Here is a 22,076-nt window from a genome sequence, read left to right as displayed (position 1 = left end):
CGCGATCTCGACTAAACGATCGGGTACGCGGCATCATATCTGTGGCTGTAAGAAAACACGCCGCATATGTAACTTGCATTTCACAAAAAAAAAAAAAAAGAACCGACGTCAATGCACAAATGAATATTATACAAAGTGAAGGAAATATACATTTATATCGTGAAAAGAAAACAAAGAAGTATTGTTAATAAGTAGAATCGGTGTTCGGAAGTTTAAACGACGATATCTCACAAGTGCAGACACGTGACACGTTCTACGTTTTTCCTGACAACCACAGATATATCTCCGAAATTCAATCCACCAGATCTTTACACTCCGCCCGATTCCCCCGCGCTCCGGTTTAATTATGCTATCACCGTTCGCGCGAGCGTGCGTAACCGCGTAATAAACGTCACCGTGGGACGCGGTTCAGGATGTTCATGCGTACCCGCGGAACGTTTCACTCGGCAGTCTTAAAAGTTAATTTTACTGCGTCGAAAGAGGATCCTTTCCTCTTTATTACCCCCGGGGATCGTCGTCGCTGAGCAATTCCATCGAGGGGAGGTTGAGAGGGGACACGTATCTCAGGCGTATTTTTATCCGATCCACCGCGAAATACATATAAACTCCACCGATCGAGCCTTAAGCCGTTGTTAAACTGCCACAGGAATCGGCCGGTTATCTCGCGTCCGCGGTCTCACCGTCGCGATAAGGAAGAAGATCGTCGATTGCCCAACGAACACAAAACTGGTGATTCTACCGATCTCTACTAAACGGATATCAGAACCTGCGAACGTTTCATCGCGATTTTTTCCACGTCGAGTTGCCTCGCAAAATTCGCTGGTTTGTCTCTGACGTTGTATCCAACGATACGATGCATTATATCTATAATAATCGAGATGTTATCGCGGCTAAAGGTTCAGAGACAGTGATGTTAATATACGCGAGAGGAGTGGGGGCAAGAGGGAGGAAACGGATCGGCATCGCGTGTATTCGTACGGCCAGGACAGAGGTTATCGGACCACACACAAAGCGCATACGCGAAGAAAATAGCCGCGAAGCGTAAATTTATGAATCCGTCGTCCCCGGCTGTAACAGTGGGACACTGTCGTGCACTCGTAGCCGTCGCTGAGCCCCGCGGCCCTGTTATCGTCGGTCTTTATGATCGAGCTTTAAGGGGCGAGAGCGTATGGCCGCGGCGGCCTCTCCTCGTTACGAGGCACCAGATTGCGCAGGTTCCCTATTTCCGCGGCGGGCTACCTTCGCTCTTCGTTTGTATGTATACATCGCGTACAATGTCATTAAGTATCCGTTTTAGTGGGGAACGTTCGTCTAACCGGGGCCAGAGACCCCCCACGATTCTTCGTTGCCTCGACGAAACTTCATTTCGTTTATTTCGGATTCGTGGCGCTATTCAATTCCCCTCGTATTTAACGTCGTGTCGGGGGATTTTGGAAGCTTTAAAAAATTATGATTCGGTCGGTTGTTAATTATTAACTCCCAGTGTTTCACCGGTGCAACACTCGTTTTAATAAATGCATCAAATTCTGTCGCCAGTTAGGATGTAATTTTTGTCTGAAGTTGAACGCCAACGTTTTCGGTTGAGAAATTCAAGCGTTCCCTCTAGAAATAAATGAAAAATAATTGGTTATTGTAATATCGATATTTTCGACTTCAAAATAATACGATAAATATCAATCTCATAATTTTGAAACAACGATTTAAGGGTCCTGGCGTTAAAGGGCTTATTCCATTCCCTCAATATTCAAATCACCGGGCAACAAAAGAAACATTCGACGTGTGTTCCATGTTCAGTTTGAGCACACTGTCGAGTTCGAGTGTTGAATAAATCTGTCGAATCCAGGAATTCAGCTCTCACATTAGCCAACGAACCGTATATTCCCGGAATATCTCACTGCCGTTCAAATCCATGCTTTTTCGCTCGCGAAGCTGACGTACAACGCTGACTATTTTCGGCTGCTAATTACAGTCGGGCCCAGCGATGACTGCGCGATTCGAACACGGTGTATAATTAATGCCATTAATGCAAGACTAATGCATATAGAAGAGTGGCTGATGGGTGGGTGGGGAAGGGCGGGACAAGGGGACCGCGTTCTATGGTTCTATTATTCCACCGGTTGATGGAGGTTGAAACGCTCGTCGGCCGAACGACGAGAGTCGTACCGTGTGCCGGGGGGTTACGGGTTAGAGAAGCAAACAAGAGACCCGGCAGCGCACATCGATTCTAATTATTATTATCGCCGCTTTGCCAGCTATTTTTCTCATTATCGACGATGAATTGGAGAGATGGGGGAGGGCGGTGGCAACGCCAATTAACTGGAACGCTCGATCATCGAAAAATGGATTTTTCCAGCGACTGCGGAAGCAGAGATTACGATGGTATTGTTCCCATTTTGCGGGCTGTGCGTCAAACTGTTAATTAAAAACTTCAACGAGAGACTAATTTGACCGGGAGTCGGGCTCCGGGTTCGAAGAGCAAACGAACGATTTCGTGTTTTTCTGGCGATTCACCGGTAATCAGTTTCGGAACGAGTTCTCCGGTTTTGAACAGCTTACTGGGCCACCGTGGAATTCGTGTGTTTTCTTGTACACGTTGCAGCTAATTGCAAGGCGTTGGCCATGTTATTAACAAGTATAATTACCCTGTGTTGCAGGCTGCTGGTCTGGATCTGAAGGAAAACCTCGGAGCTGGAGCCGCCGCGTGGCCTTATCCATCGGTCTACCACCCTTACGACGCCGCTTTCGCCAGCTACCCCTTCAACGGGTGAGTTACCGAAATATTTTGATACACTCATTAGACAGATTCTACATGTCCAAGAATAATTAAGACAAACTGCATAGTTCAATCGCGTATTCTTGCACGAGGTCATTATATTCGGATCGAGACTATCCGATCAGTGAAATGGTCCCGTTTCTAAGAAGTTCAGCTTAAGGTAATTTTTAACCGTAATATTCGAAATTAATTGACATGGAAAGAGCTTGGTTTCATGCAAAAGAGCAGCGAAATTATTATTCTTGACGGCTTCGTAATTAACCACGCGACGTTTAAATTTTGGTTTCCTGTCGTTAAGGAGATTCAGGATGAATGTGTCCGTCAGTCAAGTGTCTTATTCTAACGGGTTCAAGATAAGGCAGAGTTTGTCTTTGAAATGTTAAGAATAAACTGAACGGAAACACGAAATTAGTCGTTTATTCCCGAGTTCCCGTGGAAAGATCATTTACTTTGTGTTTTATTAGTATTTCGAGCAGCGTATATCTTATGTACATTTGCAATTTCTCAGACGTTCGAGAGATTGGGAAAAATATTTTCCCGTTAATGAAACAGCGGTTTCATTCTATGTCTATTTTATACCGCGTGATGTCAGTAGAACAGATACCGTCTACCGATTTCCAGCAATCTGCAGATTGCATAAGTTATCTGTTTTTTTTTTTTTCATCCATTCACGATTTGAAGAAACAGCGAATAAGACGCAACTGAAGCAGTTCATATTTAATATAATAACTTCCTCCAACACGCAAGTTCTAGCACAGAACAGCAAAACCTTTGATCTATTCCGGGTAATATTTATGAAAGTTGCAGCGTTACTGTATATACTCTGCACCATAATTATTCCAACTGCATGCCTTCAAGCATGCAAACAACGCGACTCTGTAAAATAACACATACAAGTAACTATATATGAGTAATCGAATACGTCCTATCTAAGAAATAATAAGCTTTCTATCGCAAGTCCCATGATCCAAAGATCAAGGAGCCTTCAGAAACATCGAATAACAATGAAATATAATCTTCTAAGCAAAAAAATCAGCAAAAATTACGTAGCTTGAGAAGTAGTTTTTACATTACAAGATATACAAAAGATCAAAAGATTGGGGAACGGAAAATAGAGCGATTCGCCTCGCAAAAGGCTGCCGCGAATCTCGAACGCCAGACGGCTAGATGCTTCGATCGGAGAGGACGTTCGACGAGAAATTAGTCACCGGGCGATGTGACATCGGGCGGAAAGTTTTCTCTCCACGGTTTTGAAATTATCTCCGGAGCACACGCTCGACGAATCTCCATGTTTTCTCCGCCCAGTAAAAGACCGATCCCCGATTTACATCTTACGTGCCACCGCTGGCGGCGGCGATCGTCCGTTCGTCAGTTTGTTCGCGCGGACGATGTGCCCGCGCGGCTCGCGGCGCGGCGGCTCGATAACGAGCGAGAGAAACACATAAACATTCCAATAAATTAGCGCTCCGTTGACCCGGGACTGTCGCCTTGGGCGTTTTTATTCTCGCGCTACGCGGCTCTGTAATCGGTCAACGCATGTCACGTAGCGACCGGCGAAAGGTCTCGCCCGTTTTGATAAATCGGGGATCCGTAATGTTGTCGTGGCCGAGATTAAGGGGGATTTCGGGGCCGAGTGGATCCCGAAGGTGGCAACCGGCGAGGTGAGCCGATAATTAGACACTGTGTCTGCGTTTCCGGTAGAGGTCATGGTTTTCAGGCGTGCATTACAGAGACACGTGTACTCGCGGAACTCTGCGTCACCCGTGTATCTAGGGAATTGAAAATCCGTGTTGTTAACCCTTTGCCTTGTAACGATGAGTTGGTTTCAAACGGAATTTAGCGAACATGAGTATTATCAGTTTTTCTTTAAGTCGAAATGAAATGGTATTTTGTTGATTTTTATATTTAACTTTTAGGGTAAGTGTATATAGTTACAGATTATTTGTGAATTATATTTTTCAGCGACAATTGTTACAGGAATGTAGAGAGAAAGTAAAGACGTTCCAATCGCTTGTAATTGATTAGATTATACAGTAGGTACAGAGAACTTAATAATGACCCTCTATATTAGTACTCATTCGGTCGAACTTTTCAGGCAGAGATAGAATCTCTACCACTTTTCTTCTTCCCAGAGACACAAAACGAAAGCCTAAAGTAATTCAATTTTCCATCTCACGTATATTCTCCTCTCGAACATATATCAAAAGCAGACACTTTTCATTAACACCAACGTTACAACCCACATCGCGTCGATAAGATTTCCTCGAAAAACCGACGATTTTTATCGTCCAAGTACATTTCTACAGAACCATCATCCCGATTACGAAAGCCAAAACAGCGTGGTCTCTATGAAATCGTTATCTGAAAGCCTACGTCTACAGTTGCAATGCGATTTAATCGTTAGATTCGTATATTCAATAAACACACAATTCCTCCGCGAACAAATCGCATGCAAACCACTACAAATATAACATTACGCGTGTTCTTCCCTTGTTCCTTTTTCTTCGACGTTCCGATAAAACCACCGCGGAGCGCGATAATGCGTTCTTCTCCGACGTGGCTTTATCGTATCAGCGGTTTCGATCGATTTTTCTAATATTCGTTATCTGGTCCGAAGAAAACCCCGGGGCCCGGTCACGTATCCGTCGACCCGGTGGTCGATGTGCCACGACGACACACCGACACACACGCACACACGATCCGTGTGGGTCACCTCATGGACGCCTATAGAGCGGCAGTGGCGGCGTGACGCACTTCCGCTGGATACTGCTTCGTATGCAAGGAAGCGATCGGGTACTACAGCTTGCTTAGCATCCATTCGGTCTAGTCGGTTGTTCGCGGGCGGGGGCATCGGTGTCTTCCTTTAACGGGGACCTACCGCCCCGGTCCAAACCGGAACCCGCGGCTCCTACCTCGCTCACAATTACCGGAAGATGCACCTGCGCGACCCGCCTCGAGATCCCTGCGCGATATCGGCCGACCGACCGACATCGTCTGTCGATCCTCTTTCACTCGCCGTTCCTGCCGTTTCGTTCGATCCAATTCGGATCTTTCAAGTCTTTCGAATATCCACCGCGACGGGGGAATTTTTATTAAACAGGAGATAAGCTCTGTTACGTGTTATCGTACGGATATACGTACACCTCTCGTCGAGACACCTGTACCTGTTCCGAGCTGTTACGCGCAAGAGGAAGTTTCGCGAATCGGACTTCGTACGAATGTATACCTACGTGCTTAATTTGACGAGTACGTTGAACGCGGATATGCAATCATATCCGCGACGAGCGACATCGATCTGTTGTGTTTCTTAGCTAGGCTAGGGCCTTCCTGTACGACGTTTATTATTAGTAATATAATTCAGATGTATTTTCTATCGAAAGTATATTTATAAACGTTGTTGGAATCCACCGATAATATGCGCCCTGAGACGGAGCTCTACAAGCATGGAATACAACCGTTCCCTTAGCCGGGACTTTTATTGCACCCCCACTTGAGGGAAGGGACCCAGGGATGTCACGAACCAACGCAGTTAGTTGCGTCCGGACTGAACCGCCGCCAAGAGCTAGTAGACACTTTTGCTTTTTCAAACTATAGACAGTTTTTCCACTTCGTGCTAGAATACGTGTATTATTATTATTATTAATGAAGTATATTTTAAACACCTTATTCCAACAAACGTATATTAATTTAACGTGAAACAGCCACCTTTGCTATTTTGGGGCCAGAAGTCACAAGCATCGTATAAAGAGCGTGAAACGAATTTTAAAAAAGAGGATACTCTAGCCTTCTTTTCGGAGCTGATAACCGCGACGGTTTCATAGCCGCGAGAAACCATCGGAGTCGATACGACGAACGCAGACGTGTCTTTTCTCGTTTTCGCGAATCGTTTTGCATGCCCGTCTATTTGTCGACGCAGCCCGGCCGATACGTTATCGAAGCTTTTTTTCTCCTCTTCGGGAATAATAAAAAGCCACGAGCACGAGATTTATGTCCTGCGTGTCGCGCGAGATTAACAAGCTTTTTCGCGCCTCCGACATCCAGCGTACATCGCGACCACGGAAATTATTGTATTCGTACTTTGTTTCGTGCGACGATTTTTCAGTTTTTCCGCTCGGTTCCATTCCCGACGGTGTGTATGTGTGTTTGTGTGTGCACGGTTTTAAGGGGATCACGGTTGTCCTCGAACTTCCCTCGATAACGCGTTAATACCGAGCCGGCAACATTTGTTGCATCGATAATTCGTAACTACGCTCGACCTATCGCTCGCGGCTCGCGCTTACGTAACGCGTATATGTCTGTGTACTTCGAAATAATCGCGCGAACAACGCGAACCTCTTATCGAATCGTGTATGGACAGAATTCGCATTTGTAACGCGGAACGGCGAACCACTTAATAATCACGATTAACATATAATCGATAAGTGTGTATCGATAAGTTCGAAGTAAAAGGATATCTGAGCAATTGAGAACGATCTTTCGGGGAAAGCTACAAGATACGTGCACATGATTTCTCTTGTTTTGGTTGATGGTCGAAACTTTGTACGATGGGATGGAATTGATACCGAAGACACTTGGGCTCCAAGTAAATTACAAATTCGGTATAATATATGCTACTTGTACTGTTGGTTCAAACATGTCTGACGGGGACGATGGAACTTAAATATTCTGTTGCTTTGGTATATTTTGGGTCTGTTCGGGCCACAATTGTAACTTGTATGCTTTCGGTAACTGATTTGACACGTTAATCGCTATATTAATATATTTGGTATAAACTTTCCGTTTAGGCGATGTCGGTCCCCGGAGACCAACAGTATCAAATTTAAAAAATAATATATTATAATCCACGTAATATTAAAAAATAGGTTTACACTTTTTTAGTGGATATTTCTGAAACGTTTGAAACAAAAATGAGGCTTTCCTGTATAATTACTACAATAGGTTATCACCTCCTTGGTGCCATATCTAGCTACATATATCTATACAGTCACGTAAATGAAAAGTAAAACAATGTTAGCTCCGCGTTTAACACGTTGAAACTAGCAATCATTTCCATTAAAATGTATAACAAACTGTACCCATTATCAGAAGGAAGTTTCTAAATAGACTCAAACACAATTGTACTCACCGTGCGGCTATTAAACATACTATCAACAACCTTGTGAAGTAACTCTGCCTATTACCCTGCCCCCAGAACCGAGTAGAACTCGTCGAATACAAATTTTCGAATATAAATTCTCATAACGATTGTGACCCTACGTCAAACACAAAAATTAACAATATTAAAATTACCCTAAACATTCATCGCTGCAGTTCATCGTATTCATCTTTCTATAAACCACGACAATCTTCAAAATATTTTAATCAACGTGACCAGTGTGGGTGATCGACGATAACTCACGTTGCAGACACGAAATCCTCAACGGAAGTGGATGATCCGCCACGATCAGATATACCCAAGGTGCAAAATCGACGAGGTGTGCTTGGATCCGCGAACATTATGCTCGGCCGAGCTCGCGCACGGTTGCTTAACATATAAAAAGCCAATAATGCAGAGTTGGCATGCACGGCCGCGAGGTCTCGGGATCGTGCGGGTTAACGGTCCCGTCTTTCCGGCGGATTGGCCCTGCTTCCGGGGACATATAGGGTAAACAATAAGAAACAACCGGCCCGGTTGTGTATCGGGCTCTCTGGCGCGGCTAACGTTGTTACGAACCACCACCACCACAATGACCAGGGCCGCCTTACGTAGGCTCCTCGGCTCGTCCGGATTAACGCTTCCTCCGCGTCGACGGCCGATCGTCGACACGTATTATTAAGTGTGTCCGTACAACGACCGATGTGTCGGCACACGCTCAACGATCCTCGAGCGCGTTTAAGGACGTCGCGACGCCACGTGAATTGTAATCGTAGACCGTCGCCGCGCAGCTGCGAGGAACACCGTGGAAATCAAAGCGTGTGACGGGTGTCGGAACCCACTTGGAGTTGTTTGTTAACAACGTCATTCTGCTTGAATTTTTATTCGACGATCGTTGTTGCTTTTTGTTGAACGTTTCTGTTTTATGTCAGAAGAGTTATGTGAAGATTGGGATTTCGTTCTTGTATATAAATGTTATGAATGTTTGAGAGCTTTGACACGTTGGTTGCGACAGTGGAAAAGGACGTTTGTAGCCAGACACAGTTTATTGGTTTTTTTTTTTTTTTTTTTTACGGTGTTTAAATCATACCTTTTTCGAATGTAGGTGCGTGGCACCTGTATTTGGGCGACGGGGCAGTTGATATGTGTTAACATGTGGAGGTCGTAAGCGCCATTAAGTTACAGGAAGGAACGTTGAATTTCTAAACAGGAATGTTTAACGTTTTATGAATAGTGGTAGAGTTAATAATGAAAGCAATGAGCGTTCGTGTTAGCGTGTAAATACTTGGGTGGTTAGTAATAAATACCTAATCCATAAAATTGAGAAATTCCTTCGTGTACATTAACAGTCGTATGAAACTTGTCCCTTGACTTTATTTTTTAATTCGTTCCGGAAACGTTACTGAATTTTTCTTTAAATAAAGGTACGATAGTTGTGCAGGAAATTGTATTTTTAAGGACATCATTGTCAGAAGGTCTCAATTGTTATGGATACATTGATTGAAGCAATCACTTATCGAGAATTAAATACGAACGTCTATTTACGGCAACGAAGCGAACGATATTATCGGAGTTGATTTCGACCAAGGAAAGAGACATAGAGTATCGAGCGTCCGTGCGCAACGTGTCATTAATATTTAACGTCCATTTTAATGCCATAGGAAACAGTGGCGATCAGTAAATGACCCATTTTGTGTCACTTTATCGTTCCGTGGCTACAAAGTACATAATGGAAGGTTAATTCGAACGATTGTTCGGTAGAAGCATGTCGTGGATAAGCACTGTTTAGCAAAACTAATATGTTGTCGTCTGTACTACCGCGCATATGACATTTTTCCTACAGATATACATTTGTCTTTGTTTCTTTTTTCATGCAAATGAAGCTCTCTATCTATAGCCTTAACTAATTCTATTTCAACGTGTACACCTGCAAATACAGTTTAAATACGTCAACCGATTCAGATACTTCCTATTTCGCGTGTACCTTAAAAGAGGATACGGAAAATACATTAACGAACAATTTTTATAGTCTCCGGTTATTCTAAAAGTACACCAGATTGTCAACATCAGTCCTTCGGGGATTTCAGCTGATCGAGACTGATATTAAACACACGAGCCACACACATTGGTTCCCATCGTTAGATCAAAGGGGAGGAGAGAGTGTTCTGCTTCTCTCGATGGCTGCGTTCGATACCAAATTAACGCGGGACGAGTTATTACGAGGGGTTCGGTGTTTGCTCGCGACAGAAATTGCCTCTTAGTCGAATTGATTTTCATCGACAGCTGTATCTGTTTCCCTAGAATCCGATAAGACTAAATAAAGCCTCCTTTTTTTTCGTACACAAAAAAAAATTCACAACACACCCGTCGCGAAAAAGCTACCCGCTTCGAAGGATGGGGGTGCGCACGAAAGTTACCAGCGACGATATTGGTGCCTGTTATTTACCAACCCAGTAAAATAATACTTGGTCGATCCTATCGTAGGCCATTTAATGTCGCCAACGAGCAGTGTACATTCCGACGATAAGATCGCTTATTTGATTTACGGTTCCGAGCACGCTGCCAACAACCCCTTTCTGAACGACTCGCCAAATATTTGCTGTCTTCGGGGATGGAATTGTATCGAGTCTTGGGGCAACTGATTCGTTTATCCGACTGGGATCGTCGATCTGTCGGCGTTGATGTCCGTTTACGGTCGTGGAGAAACACTTAGGGGTGGAACTGGTGATTAGTCCTTTGACTTTCATTACTTAACCCTTCCGACGAGGCAGATTTAAACGTAATGAACATATGACAGACGATAGATGTCCAACGAAAATGATCACTGTGACCAGAGAAATTTCTTGCCAATGATCAAGATTCAATAGGACTTCACGATTCAGAGGTATGATTTTTCAAACAACCCAGAACAGTAACTGCTTCGAAGCTGTCATTATCGATAACGAAGCACCAAGAGCATCGGTAACTAATTCATCCATCTCTTTCAAACTTTGCCTAACACCTATTGGACCTATTCCCAGATCCTCTTACTATATCCCTGAACAAAAAAAAACCAGAAAAACGTTCACGAATCTCAGTCACTGGATTTACACATACCGTGGCTTCGGTACACACCACGCGCACCGTATCGTCTGTAAAGCTCCTCGAGGCGCGTGACGCGTCGCGAGGAAGTTTTGCGACCGTGGTGACAGTCGGTTGTTCCGTATCCAACTTTATTACCAGTTGGTTGCAACGTGACAGATCGATCGTAAACTTCCCTTTGCCTCTGTGTGTCCTCTCGGTGCACGGTTGTCTCTGCCAGTGTATATACGAGCGTCGTCGGAGTAGAAACACTCATGGTGACACGATCCGTACGTGCACCCATACAAAGAGCCCGTTTGTCTCTCAGCCCCGACGGGTCCAGAGATTATACAACGAGGCTCGTTCTCTCTTTCTCGCTCAGTCGGCCGGTAAACGTAACAGAGTTTATATAAAATGATACACGTTTCGCTACTTTGTCATACGATCGTTTAAATTCATCTCGAGAGGCACCAGAGGGCCCGAACGGAGCAGCCGCGATTAAAGTCAGCGAACCGCTGAATTATCGTTAGCCGAGATTACGCGGGACCGCGGCTGTTATGGCTAACTCGTGAAAATTTACAAAACCTGAATGATAGAGCGCCGGTCTGCGCGAGCCGTGTAACGTTCCGGTGTTACACTTGTCCCCCTGTTCTACCGTTTCAGCGCGCCCCAGGAACCTTTATCGCTCGATAAAGAAACCGACGTTCAATGTGTATGGGCTGGGTCGGTAGTGCGTGTGTCTCTGTGGAGTCCTGGACAAATGTTCTCGGAAGAACACTTTGTCGTGGCACTTGAAATCGAGACGCTGGTAATGTTAAATTATGTTTCATTCAATATTTTCTTTTATTTAGAGGTATAGATTTCACAGTGATACATATCGTTCATGTGATAGACGTTCTTGGAGCGGAACAACCACCTTACCGAGTAGAGAAAAACATTCGAAAGCTGAGGGAAATAGTATCGTGTACCGGGAATTTCAAATGAAATTTATCAATATGAATTATTAGGTTGTTATGTTCTGGATACATTACCGTGTTTATATTATTTTATGTCGATTTTCTTCTGCTTCTCAGAAATTCTGTTGTATAAAATACACCGATAAATCGTTTGTTTATTTCGAGTTAAAACGACACCGGAGAAATAGCGTGTCCGTCGTTGTAATTTTCGGAAAATGGCAAGAAAAACGAAAACGATTAATCGAGGAAACTTACGGTAGTGATGTTTGTAGCTGCAGAAAATTCAAAGAAAGTCTACTCATCTATCGTCGTTTCACGTAACTCGACAGATCCATCCCTATAATTACGTTCCGAACAACTCGCTCGTATTTCCAATTCTCAAGTCAATGATTAAAGTCAATGAACAAGAATCGTAATTCAAGGATCCCGTATCCACAAGAATCCAAAGAATATGCTCCATTTTGCTCCTGCACAGAGAAGCAGTGCAGCGGCAACCAGCGCGCAAAGTTCATTAAAACACGACCGGCGAATAAATCACAATTCCCATGGCCAATTTTTCCCCCGCGGTATCTGTGCGCGCGGCGTGACCTTTTCGGTCGCCACGCGTTATCCCGTAAAAGCGTTCACCTTAACACGAGTGTCGGCCGAGCTAGAAAGAGAGACGAGGGGCGCGGCCGAGTCATTAAATCTTTGCGCTCGCCCGACAGGACTAATCTGCCTCCATTAAGGCTAATGGGAAAATCGCGAGAGAGGTGAGCCTCGCCGCAGTCCCCGACGAACCGCTGTCATCTGCATGTCGAAGGCCTCTGGTACGCGGACGCCTAACGAAAAACGCGTGTCGCTGACTTTTCACTCGGCCAACGTCGCCGCTCCAACCCTTGCCGCGCACACCCCCTGGGGAACAAAAAGCACACCCTGTCACCCCTTCCTCCCTCACCCCCCGTAGGACTAAAACCGGGTCATTAAACGGCCGTACATCATCGGTGGGACGTGACACATCCGTGGAGCCTGAACGCCGCTGCGGCCCGACTCATTAGCCCTGGATATTCCTCTTGCCAGCGCTCGGAACGGGGAGGAGGAGGGATCGTTTTCAAGTTTGACGAGCGAACGAGTCCTCCGGGAAACGGGTATTCGGGGTGAACGAATGTCTGGTGACTGTGGCGGTTAGAAATTGATCGGTGGAATTTTGTTTTCTGTGGATTGTGCAACCTTTTGAAAGGGTTGACTCGATGATCTTGAGTTTTTGGTTTATTGGGATCTTTGATGGGTAGGTTTTAAGGTTTGTATTGTAGGAGTTTGAAGCAGCATTACTTCATGTTTTGGTCAGTATACTACTGCTTGGATTGAAGACTATCTTAATAGGGTTTTAATTAGTAATCGTTAACACCTGATTTCTGTGGCAGTGTTAACCCTTTGCACTCGACTGTCTCCTCTGAAGCGACAAAATGAATGTAAAATTAGAAATTCCGAGTGCAAAGGGTTAACACTATACTTGTCGGAATTTATATTACTAGTGATATCGGTGACAATATCAATAAAGATGTACAATCGTATAAAGTATACCTACGTGATTTCCTGCTCAAAAGTGTATCGGTATTTCGAAGATTCTCAGCGTTCGAATGATTCCCAATATGTATCGGTTGACAACCACCCATACATCACCCAGATTCTCAGGGCCAACTGTGCCTCGGCTCATCATCCGAACGAATGAGCACCGTGGTGCACGACGAGTGAGTTCAGCGAAGCCTCAAATTCGCTGTCTGCTAAAACAATCGGGGTACGCCACGTTCGAATTGACCGTGCCCGTGGATCAAGTATACACTGTGGGAGGAGGGGGAACGGGATGACTCCCGGACTCGAATTGTAACGACAAGGAGGCGCGGGATCAGGAGGACGGAGAGATGAAAGGAGCCGCGGAAGGCTGGCGGAGGCTTCGCGGTTGATTAAACCGAAACGCGACCACGAGGCAGGAGGAACTTGAACGAACTGATGTGCGTGAACACACACAGGTATACCTTCACATATGTATCTGCTGCTGAAGGGAAGATGGCGCTGCCGTCAACGAAATGGCTGCACACCTTTGCGCGTTGATAAAAGCGCGCGAACCCCGCGACCACCCTACCTGGAAAGGTGTGCGCTGCTCGAAGGGCGAGCAAGGGGGATGGATAGATCGTACGAACGGTAGGGTGAGAGAGAGAGAGTGAGAGAGGAGAGGGACGAAAGAAGTCGGATATCACCCCTAGTTACGAGTGGTAACGAGGGGCGGAGTCGTGCGAGCCGCACACCTGGCTTGTTTCGAACTGGCCATGGTCACTCACCCTTTTCCCCCCCCCCTCCCCCCCCCCCCCTCTGCCCTTGGTTTTGTCCACCTTAAAGGCTACGCCTTGACAGACGCGTTTACGTTAAACGCGTACGAAGGGGGAAGAGACTCGCTGGGAATGGCCGTTTCGGTGGGCTTTGATGGTCGATCGCTTCTGGTGCTTCGGGGGGTGCTTGTATCTTATTATTGGAAGAGTTGTTTTGACGTTAACACCGTGGGGTGGATACGTAGTGTTATGGGGGTAATTATTTGTTATCTCGTTTGGGGTTGTTGGGTTTGAGGAGGAGTGAATGTATAGAGGATTTTGGGAGGTCTGGGTTTGGGGAAGATCTCGAGGGAGGGAATTTTAGCTGTTAGGGATATTTCTTTTTTTTACAGTTTACTGACCGGAAGCCTGTTGATAGATTTCATTGCTTGTAGATAAGGGGCCTATGAATTTACCCTTAGAACGGAGTTAAAGAAGGAATTGTTACGTTATTTTATGGAGCTGTTGCTATTTTTTATGATTGTAATTTGTTACTGTGATTGAACTGTTTAGTAATTTGTAGTGACTTGGCTCTTTGTCGTTGGATCTACTAAACCTATTAAATAGCATCCGGTAGGAAGTGTGTTAATTTTCATCTAATATTAATTCTAATAAATTTGTTTAGATCGCGTAAAAATTGATACTAGAGTAATTAGAACATTGACGATTTTTGTTTAATGAGTTGTTTCCGCCAGTGGAACAAAGGAAGCGAATGTCACACATTAAATATAATTCACTACGAAAATCTACCCGTGTACAGACTCACCCCCTCGAAAAAAGCATTCATCGAATTTCTTCTGAAACTCTTAGCAAAGTCAAGAAAGTATGAAACTCAATGGACACTTAATGTCAAATCCTTTAACGCAATCGTGTCTATGACGCGAGGCTAGAAAGGACCGTCGGAAATGCAGTTGCGCGCGTGCGATCGGTAGGTCGCGTATGTACCTTCTACAATGCAATTTCTACATACGACAGACGACAGGTCCGTATTCCCAGCGGCTTGACCATGCCAGCCGGCGTATTTAAAGCTGTCGAGGATGCCGGTGTTGCGGCGATATCGTGGAGGCTGGGTGAGAGATAGGACATCGGTCGGAGGAACGGCACACGCGGTGAAAGAGAACGAAAAACTCCACCGGTAGAAAGGGGAACGGTGGTGGATAAAGGAGAACGATAGAGAAAAGAGGATCGAGGGTATAGGTAGACGCGGAAGAGGCGGAGAGATAGAGACTCGACACGCGAAGGGTTGCGGGGGTGGGCTGGGGGGTGTGGAGACGGAATCGGTAGAAAGCAGCAGCAGCAGTTCCCGTTCTCGGGGGCGGCTGGCTGTTATCATGAGAAACAAGCTTCCACTCTGATTTTTTAATCCGATCCGCGCCCCCTGCCACCGGCTGAATTTTAAAATAACTGCAGAACGCCATTTGCTCCTCGCAAACAGACCGGGGTTAAGCCATCCTCTCCTCTCTCCTCGCCCTCCTCGGCTCTTTCCTATCTCTTCTTCCTGTTCCCATCTCCTCTCTGTTTCAACGGCTCCCAGGGTTTCTCTCTTGCTTCCATGGGGGCTCTTTCGCTCTCTTTGCGCGCGTGCTCCTCGCACACAGCCTTCGACCCTCCGCGTGCCCCTGGATGGATACCACTGCGGCCATGGCTGGAGAGCAAAGGGGAGGAACACCGCGGGTTTGGATGGGGGTTGGAGGGGAGAAGAAACGCGCGTGTGAGCAGGAGCAACGTCTCTCTACATCCCCCCCGATAGAAGCGGCTGATGCCAAATTGAAATGTTTAGCGCCTCGTTTCAGCTGCTGCGAGTCCCGCGCGCCACCGTCGGGAGAAACAAAGACAGATGGAGGCCGCGAACGGAACAACCGGTACGGAAAGATAGGGGGGTGGGGGGGGATAGAAGGGAAGATAGAGGAGCGCCGGGGAGATACCCGCGTTGTAGGCCTGCCCCGGGGAAGGGTAGATAAGTGACAGTTTTATTAATTTCCCATCTCCGCCGCGCGGCCACCCCCTCGATCCACCGACACCGGGAACCGTCACTCGCGCGCGTCCACACCCGCCCCCCCCCCCATCCCCCTTTCCCCCGATGCTATCCCTCCTAGTCTACACGGCTGGAACGAAAGAGGGTGAAAATAAAGCTCAATAATGGCGGCTACCCGTCACGGAGCCCTCGACAAAGGTGCGCTTCCGAGTCGACTCCGAGGGGATTTGGATCAACGATATCTCGTCGTTCAGGATGTTGCTTCGTGACGGCAGGGGGGTGGGATTTTTCTGGAAATGGTCGGAAGTTCGATACCGTACATCGATGTGGTTTCGAAGTTTCACCCTTTTAGACATCGTAGACCTGGCTCTAACTCGATCTTTTGATGTCTCCTGTTTGGAGATCGGTATTCTGGATTGAAGTTTCGGTACCTGTGCTTCCTTAACTCGTGCTTTGAATATTCTAACTAGTATTTTGATATGGCCTGAGCGATTTTTATCCAAGTTCATTTCTTTCCAGCAGATCTGGTGGAATCAGAATATGAATTTATATAACCATCACACCAGTGGTACTTATTATTATCCTCGGTTATTACTCATCTTTAACAAACATTCCGTCCAGTACCATCTAAGAGCCCAGTATACCGCGTCCACCGTAATTGGATGTCTAGGAACGGAAAGGGGTTAAAGTAAGAAACTCATGCGGGAGGGTAGTAACAGAATCATTCGGTTGGTCGGTGGGGGAAAAGGGGGGAGAGTTAAAAATGTGAAAAGAGGACCGCAACGAAGAAGAAGGGAAGTCGAGTGGAGGTGGAACAAGGGAAAAAAACGTAAAGAGGGGGAGTAAGCATCTCCGGAGTCCTCGGAGTCGGGCCGCGCCGGTGGAAAATTTAATTTCGATCCCGTCGATTCAGCAGTTATACCGAAGTTTAATCTTTGATAAGGGTTAGTCTTTTAGTAATGGGATCCCAGGGGGTCGGTCGCTCTGGTCCACGCTGGGCGAGGCGCGTGGGGGGAAGAAGGAGGAGCGAGGGGGTGGGGGGACACTCCGCTCTCTCTCGACTCCTTTCCACTCCACTCCTTTGGCCAAGGATGGAAGGAAAGGAGCTTAAACCGTTAGATAGAGATCTGCTCTCGGGATGAAAGTAGTAGCTACCCGCTTATATCGTTCCTCCAACCGAGCAGGACTCGGACTTTTATACCAGGGGCAAAGAGACGGGGGGGGTGGGGGTGGGGGAAGGCGTAACGAGCCTCACGATTGGATAAGTTTCCCGACACGAGCTTCCACCCGGAAGCTTTGCCATCTTCCTCGTTTCCTTCATCCACGTCCCTATCTCCCCCACCGTCGGCCGCAGCTCGCGGTGTCTCCTTTATCCAGTTTGCTCGTATAACGTATCGCGACTTGTGTACGTCCCCGACCGCCTTATATCCGGGTCACGTGCATCCTACGACGATGAGAACGGCCAACGTCGAAGGACTTAATAAAAGGATAGACTCCTCCTCCACTTCCTCCCATCTCCCTTACCCCTCTTGCTCTCCTCACGGAGCGTTTCCATTAAAGACATTGTTCAGTTCGCCGCCTCGATTCGCTTCGCGATATTGGGCACTTCTATCTTTACCGAGCTGAAGGTTAATGCGTTCAATTTGGGGCTGGACCTTGTCTTTACAGGAATCGAGGAATGTTAAGTTATTTTATTTATACATCCGTGGGGATACCGGCGATTTCTGAACCGTTCGACGTGGGCGTTCGGATAATGGAGATTCTACAGGCAAGAATAGTATTGGGAAATATTTTTTTCTCGGAACTAATAATTAAATTCATCGACTGCAATGTTCATTGAACTTTCACAGAATTCTGTTACTCAACGAACGTCCTTCCTTTGTGTATTTTAGTTATGGTATGGACCTCAATGGCGCGAGACGGAAAAATGCAACACGGGAGACAACGAGTACACTGAAAGCCTGGTTGAACGAGCACAAGAAGAACCCGTATCCGACCAAGGGAGAAAAGATCATGCTGGCCATTATCACGAAGATGACGTTAACGCAGGTGTCGACGTGGTTCGCAAACGCGCGGAGACGTCTGAAGAAGGAGAATAAGATGACGTGGGAGCCTAGAAATAGGGTGAAGAGCGTGGACGAGAAGGATCGACTAGGTGAGTCTCGGCTGTTTTCTAAAAAAAAACATTCAAAGTTATAGATACATTACAGTAAATTCTCGATGAGTCTTCGAAGGCTTCTCGCCACCGACAAGGCAATATCCCCATATATTAGGAGCTTTCGGACACTAATCGTGGATAAACTGTACACGGAAACTGCCTTAAATTAAATTCAGCGTACTATACAAAATAACCGTATCTTACGCAGTATCGTTCTCCGTTTCCTCGAAACAAGAACTCATCGTATCCTCGAGCCCAGTTCGTCCCCTAAAAGACGAATTCCCTTCTCTGTTCCAGACTCCAAAGATTCGGGTACCGGTTCAAGCGAGGACGGTGAACGACCCGCGCACCGGATGGAGCTGCTCGGTACCAGCGGCGGTTCCGGCGGTGTGCAGGGTAGAACCGAGAGCGAGTGGAGCGAGTCACGGGCGGACAGTGGCCCGGACAGTCCCGAGTGTCTGTACGACCAAAGGGAGCCCAGGCATCCCCTTCAACTCCAACATCCCGCGTATCTGGCCTCCAGTCACGGTCGATTGCTGCGTCATCCCTCGCCGGAGAGCACGTCGCCGAGTAGTCATCATCTTCCGCCGAGCACGAGTGCGCCGTCGACCGTTAGCGGGGTGACCACCAAGCCGAGGATCTGGTCGCTCGCGGACATGGCGAGCAAAGACGGCGATCAGCCGAGTCCAACGCCGACGACGGTCACCGGGCTCTCGTCCCCTTACAGCGGTAGCAGCGGGGGCGGCGGCGGTGGCAGCGGTGGAAAACTGGTGAGTCCTCTGGCGAGTCGTTTGCCACCCCATCATCCCCTGTACCCCGCGATGCACACGGGAACGCAGTTCGTCAGGCCGCATCCGGACTTCTATCGTAACCTGTACGGCGCCTCCCATCTTGGATCCGGCGATATGTCTCTGTTGGAGACCTACTCGAGGACCCTGGGCGGGCTAAGCGGCGTAATGCCACCCTCGACCGCCCCTAGCATACTGACGTCCTCCGTCTCGACGGAGGCCGTGGCCACCGGCACCGTGAAACCGTTCACGATCAACGGATGCTCCGGCCTGTCCCCGTCCTCCTCGTCGACCGCTTCGTCCGGCGGGTCCGATCAGTCGCCCCACCCGAGCGGCGGCCTGCCTCCGACGCAGGAGCTAAAGTCCCCGGGCCGGGGGGTGTGATTCCGCGTGGACCGAAACGAATTCGGAATCGATTAGATCGCGAACTTGGAGGACGGAATCGCCGCGCTCGAACGCGGCATCTCTGTGTGGTGTGGATGACAATAATAAGAGACTACGATCTTGTAATTAGTGTACAGTAACGGACCGAAGAACGACAGAACGAGATATACTGCCCCCAGCCCCCGTTAGTCCTTCTCCTTGGATTCTCTGCCTATTTCCTAGTCTCTTCTTCGGGTACCCCCCCCTGCCCCTCCCGTCGGTCCTTATCCTGGTTCTTCCTGATCTTATTCGTCACCCTTCGTATCCCTCCCTCCACGGTCCTCTATGTCCTGGGAATCATGAAATCTCGTAGCCCCCCCCCCTCCCATACCCTCCTTTCCCCTCACCGTAGCAGCAGCAGCTATATCGCGGTTTAAAAGAAAAGAAAAAAAAGGAAAAACACTATCCTAGGCGTCGACTCCGACAGTAATATTATACATAAAGTACTATATATATAAATACACGATAATAATAATAATTATTTATGCGTTTGTAAATAGTAGAGAGGGCCCAGTAGAGAGCGTCCGGCCAGTGTATGTATTGTATGTAGACGTAGGTAACGATATTATTATTAATAATATTTGAGATCATAATTCATACTAACGACGAACGATGATTATTATTATTATTATATGATTATGATTATGATTATTATTATTGTTATTGCAATGTTTATAATATTATCGATTCACGTCGAACTCGGTCGATCATGACGAGGTATGGATCGTTGGATCGCTGGGGACGGATTACGGGCGAACAGCCGGTGGATCGACGTGTTTGATCGACGCGAGAGACTCGGGTTCCCTCCCTCTCCCCCCGTTCGTAAGTATTATTTATTTATTTCGCTCGATCACGCTACCGCCCCGTCTGAGAAATCTGAGACTCGTTGTTTCCGAGGCGAGGCGCTGTCGACGTCCAAAGGATCTCTCCTCCTCCTCCTTTTAATTTTTCCTTTCATCTATTTCCACTGGTTCACACACGCGACCGGGTTCCCCCGTCGAACGCGCCCAGATTCGTCCGTAATCCACCAGAACTTGGAATGCCCGTTGCGCCCCGCTGTCGCGAGTGCTCTCCCCGAGCTACTCTGGGAGAGCTCACAGAAGACACCATCTACGGAAGACGTACTATAATAAACAGAATCGAAGAAAAGGTCCTGAGAGAGAGAAAGAAAGAGAGTGAGGTGGGTCGCGACACCAGGCTGGGGCGCAGCGACCGTCAACATATCATGTCATGTCGAGAGTGAACGATCGCCATCACCTTTTAGTCATTCGTGTCCAAAATTTCACGCGAGCTCGCTGATGCCACATTGGCAGATGGCTCGCAGACTGTGTCCTTTCGCAATAAACGAATCATTATATAAAAAAAAAATATACAGTTGGAAGCTTCGTCATTCATTCGCCCCCTTTCCTCGCCCCATCGGCGCGTTTGATCGATCACCCTTCGATCGGTGAGAAAAAGAAGCGACTCTGGACGGAAAAGGGTGAGTAATCTTGAAGACAATGTTCCCGGTTTCTTTGTTCTATTGTACGTTGACGTGGAACGCCTACCGGTGCCGTTAGAAAGTTCTATACCGAGGATTTAATTTTTATGAAATTGGTTTTTTTGCAGTTTTTTTTTTTACCGTAATTGTCTACTTCGTTTTATCTTGTTCCATGAGAAATAATGTGTGAAAGTAAACCTGCGAAGAATCACGTTCTCAGAGTATTATGATAGTTGTCCATTAGATGATCTATCTTCCTTAAACCATGCGCATGGAACGATAATCTCTACCTAGTACGACAAGAACAGTCTTCGTTGTACGTATTATACGGAGCTGAGAAGTTGCCAAGCGGAAAGTTATCCCATTGCGCTACATCCAATTAGAGCCGATTGCCATCTTCCCAGCTCCCATTTTTACATGCAAACATAAGCCGTTCCGTGATGATATTCACACTCAACATGACGAAGAATATCATAAATAAACAATCTCCGTCCTAACAAAAATCCATAGGAAGTGAAATGATCCTAAATCCCTCATTAACTTTATAAAACTTCTTCGGTGACAAAACTGTACTTACATTGAAGTAAAAACTATTCTAGGTATCCTAGCTAATTTCTAGGTCTTCATTCACGAAAGCTAATTCACATTATGCCCATCGTATCTCCAAAGACACTAAAATACAATCACCGTGTTCCATCCTCCGCGCACACGATCAACGAAACACAGATACTCGATTAACAACCGGTATATACCGTGCTCGTCCGCGGAATCATTATGCCGTTGTCCGCCTAATCGCGGGGCCCCATGCATCCCGAACGTAGGAGACAATACGCGGGACCCGGGGACCGTTCCTCCTCCGTGCAACGCGGGGGACACACAGGTCCCAGCCAGCCGGTCAACGGCGGGCGGCGGGCGGATGAATATGAAACGTCGTCCCCCCCTCGTTCTCGGAACCCTGCCCGTAAGATGTACTTATAAAAATGC

General features: G+C 46.9%; 1 protein-coding gene across 1 annotated transcript in view; it reads left to right on the top strand.

Moving 5' to 3' along the window:
* The window catches only part of LOC107186460 (iroquois-class homeodomain protein IRX-6), a 39,156-nt gene extending 19,583 nt beyond the window's left edge, over positions 1-19,573 (top strand). The window contains exons 3-5 of the mRNA XM_015574323.1: positions 2,655-2,764; positions 18,136-18,398; positions 18,699-19,573. Coding sequence (XP_015429809.1) covers positions 2,655-2,764; positions 18,136-18,398; positions 18,699-19,573 — 1,248 coding nt within the window. The remainder of the gene's footprint in view (positions 1-2,654; positions 2,765-18,135; positions 18,399-18,698) is intronic.
* The last annotated feature ends 2,503 nt before the right edge of the window (positions 19,574-22,076 follow it).

Source organism: Dufourea novaeangliae, unplaced genomic scaffold (genome assembly GCF_001272555.1).
Source record: "Dufourea novaeangliae isolate 0120121106 unplaced genomic scaffold, ASM127255v1 scaffold65, whole genome shotgun sequence".
NCBI classification, from domain to species: Eukaryota; Metazoa; Arthropoda; class Insecta; order Hymenoptera; family Halictidae; genus Dufourea; species Dufourea novaeangliae.
The sequence above is the reverse complement of the archived record's forward strand: the minus strand, read 5'-3'. Positions and strand labels throughout refer to the sequence as shown.